A 1,779-nucleotide genomic window follows, 5' to 3' on the forward strand; every position below is an offset into this window, starting at 1 on the left:
GGGCCCTCCGCCTTACCCCCACCGGCCCCTCGGCCCCCTCGTTCCTCAGGCCTGGGGACCGGAGTGTCCGGCAGGTCGGCTGCTGGGTGGCCCCGGGGCGGCCGCCCCCGAGTCCCTGCCTGGTGCCCTCTCGACTAGGGCTTGCGGGGACCCGCACAGGGCCCTCGGGTGCAGAGAAAGCCCTCGAGCAGAAGGGGAGAGGGCCGGCGGCCGCTGTGCCCGGGGCTGGGCGCGCCCAGTGCCACGCAGGACGCCTGGCGGCCCAAGGCTCAAGGAGCCCCCCGGGACTCGAAGAGCTGGGGCTGGGGTCGGTCTCTGGGCCATGCGCCTGGGGTGCTGCTGGGGGCTCCGCCCAGGGCCTCCCACAGCCTCCGAGGCTCTGACCCCCCAGAGTGGGCCCCACCCCCACCCCAGGAACAGCCCGCGCGTGAGTGCCTCGAGGGTGGGGGAGGCCAGCAGGGCTGACCCCCGCCGCCCCGCGCCCCTGCTGGCCACCCTCCTCCCGGACTCACGGCGCGGGTGACCGACAGGAAGCGGTCGTAGCTGATGAGCACGATGTTGAAGACCGAGGAGGTGCAGAGGAGATAGTCCACCACCAGCCACAGCTTACAGAGGCCCCGGCCGAAGGGCCAGCGGCCCGTGAGCACGTAGGGCACATACAGCGGGATGCAGAAGGCCCCTGTGGGGACAGGCGTGGTGGCGGCAGGCAGGGGCCAAGCCCGAGCCCACCCGGCGCCGGGGGCCGCCTCACCCTGGCACGCCTCCACTTGGAAACCGGCCTTCACCGCTGCCCGCCCCCGGTACCCAGTCCCACTGGCACCCCGGGACTGGGGAGCAGGAGGGAAGAGCCGGGCGTGGGGACCTCTGGGCACCTGGTGCCCCTCGCAGGGTACTGGGGCTGCCCAGCCTTCTGTCTGGCCCTCCCAGGCCCCAACGGAGGAAGGATTTCCTCCCTCCCTGCGGTCCGTGGGGACAGCCGGCCCCCGCCTGGTTCTTTGGGCGCCCCCCCCCCCCCCACGGTCTGTCCAGAGACCAGGGAAAGCCTTCCTGCCGCCCCCAGGGCACCTGGCTGCTGCCAAGCCGCCCGCCCCACGCCAGCCAGCCGGGCGGGCGTCTGCCAGACGCGCCTCCTGCAGCCCCAACAGGTGTCTGGCGCTCTGGCCCCCCGCGCCCCGCCCCCAGCGGCGGCAGCAGCTCGCGGACACGTGAGAGGCTCCTCCAGCTCTGCCGCGCCTCGCTCCCCCGCGGCGCCCTGCCCCCGCTCGGCTCCAACCCCCCTTCCAGGTCGCGCTCTCCCAGGCCCCCCCACACCCCCGCGCCGGGGTCCCGTGTCCACCGCAGCCTTTGTCTGGCTCCCGCGGAGCCAGAGCTGCTAGCTGAGCCCCACCCGCTCTCCCGTCCCGGGACAGCCCTCTCCGGCTCGTCCTGCCCGGAGGCAGGGAGCACTGGCAGTGCCCACGGCCCAGCAGCCCTGGGCACACACACACCCCTCCTGCCTGGACCCCTGCTGGGCCGTGGGCCGGGAAAGAGGCACCAGGTCCGGGCTCCCACCCCTGCTGGCGGGGCAGGGCCCGGCACCGGCTCAGACAGGGCTGGGGGCTTTACCCACGAGGAAGTCGGAGATGGCGAGGTTGAGCAGAAAGAAGTTGTTCTGGGTGCGGAGGCTCGAGTCAGCCACGAAGGCCAGCATGACCAGCGCGTTGCCCAGCACCGTGGCCACGATGAGTAGCGCCATGAGCGCGGCCAGCAGCGCGGTCCAGGCGGCCGAGAAGCCGCGCG

At 73.8% G+C, this 1,779-nt stretch overlaps 1 protein-coding gene across 1 annotated transcript in view; it reads right to left on the reverse strand.

Moving 5' to 3' along the window:
* The window catches only part of HRH3 (histamine receptor H3), a 6,075-nt gene that overhangs the window by 1,352 nt on the left and 2,944 nt on the right, over positions 1–1,779 (reverse strand). The window contains exons 3-4 of the mRNA XM_012728154.1: positions 1,606–1,773; positions 496–679 (exon numbers count right to left, since the gene is read on the reverse strand). Of these exons, the coding sequence (XP_012583608.1) occupies positions 496–679; positions 1,606–1,773 (352 nt within the window). The remainder of the gene's footprint in view (positions 1–495; positions 680–1,605; positions 1,774–1,779) is intronic.

This window comes from Condylura cristata, unplaced genomic scaffold (assembly GCF_000260355.1).
Source record: "Condylura cristata isolate star-nosed mole 26May11 unplaced genomic scaffold, ConCri1.0 scaffold00022, whole genome shotgun sequence".
NCBI lineage: Eukaryota > Metazoa > Chordata > Mammalia > Eulipotyphla > Talpidae > Condylura > Condylura cristata.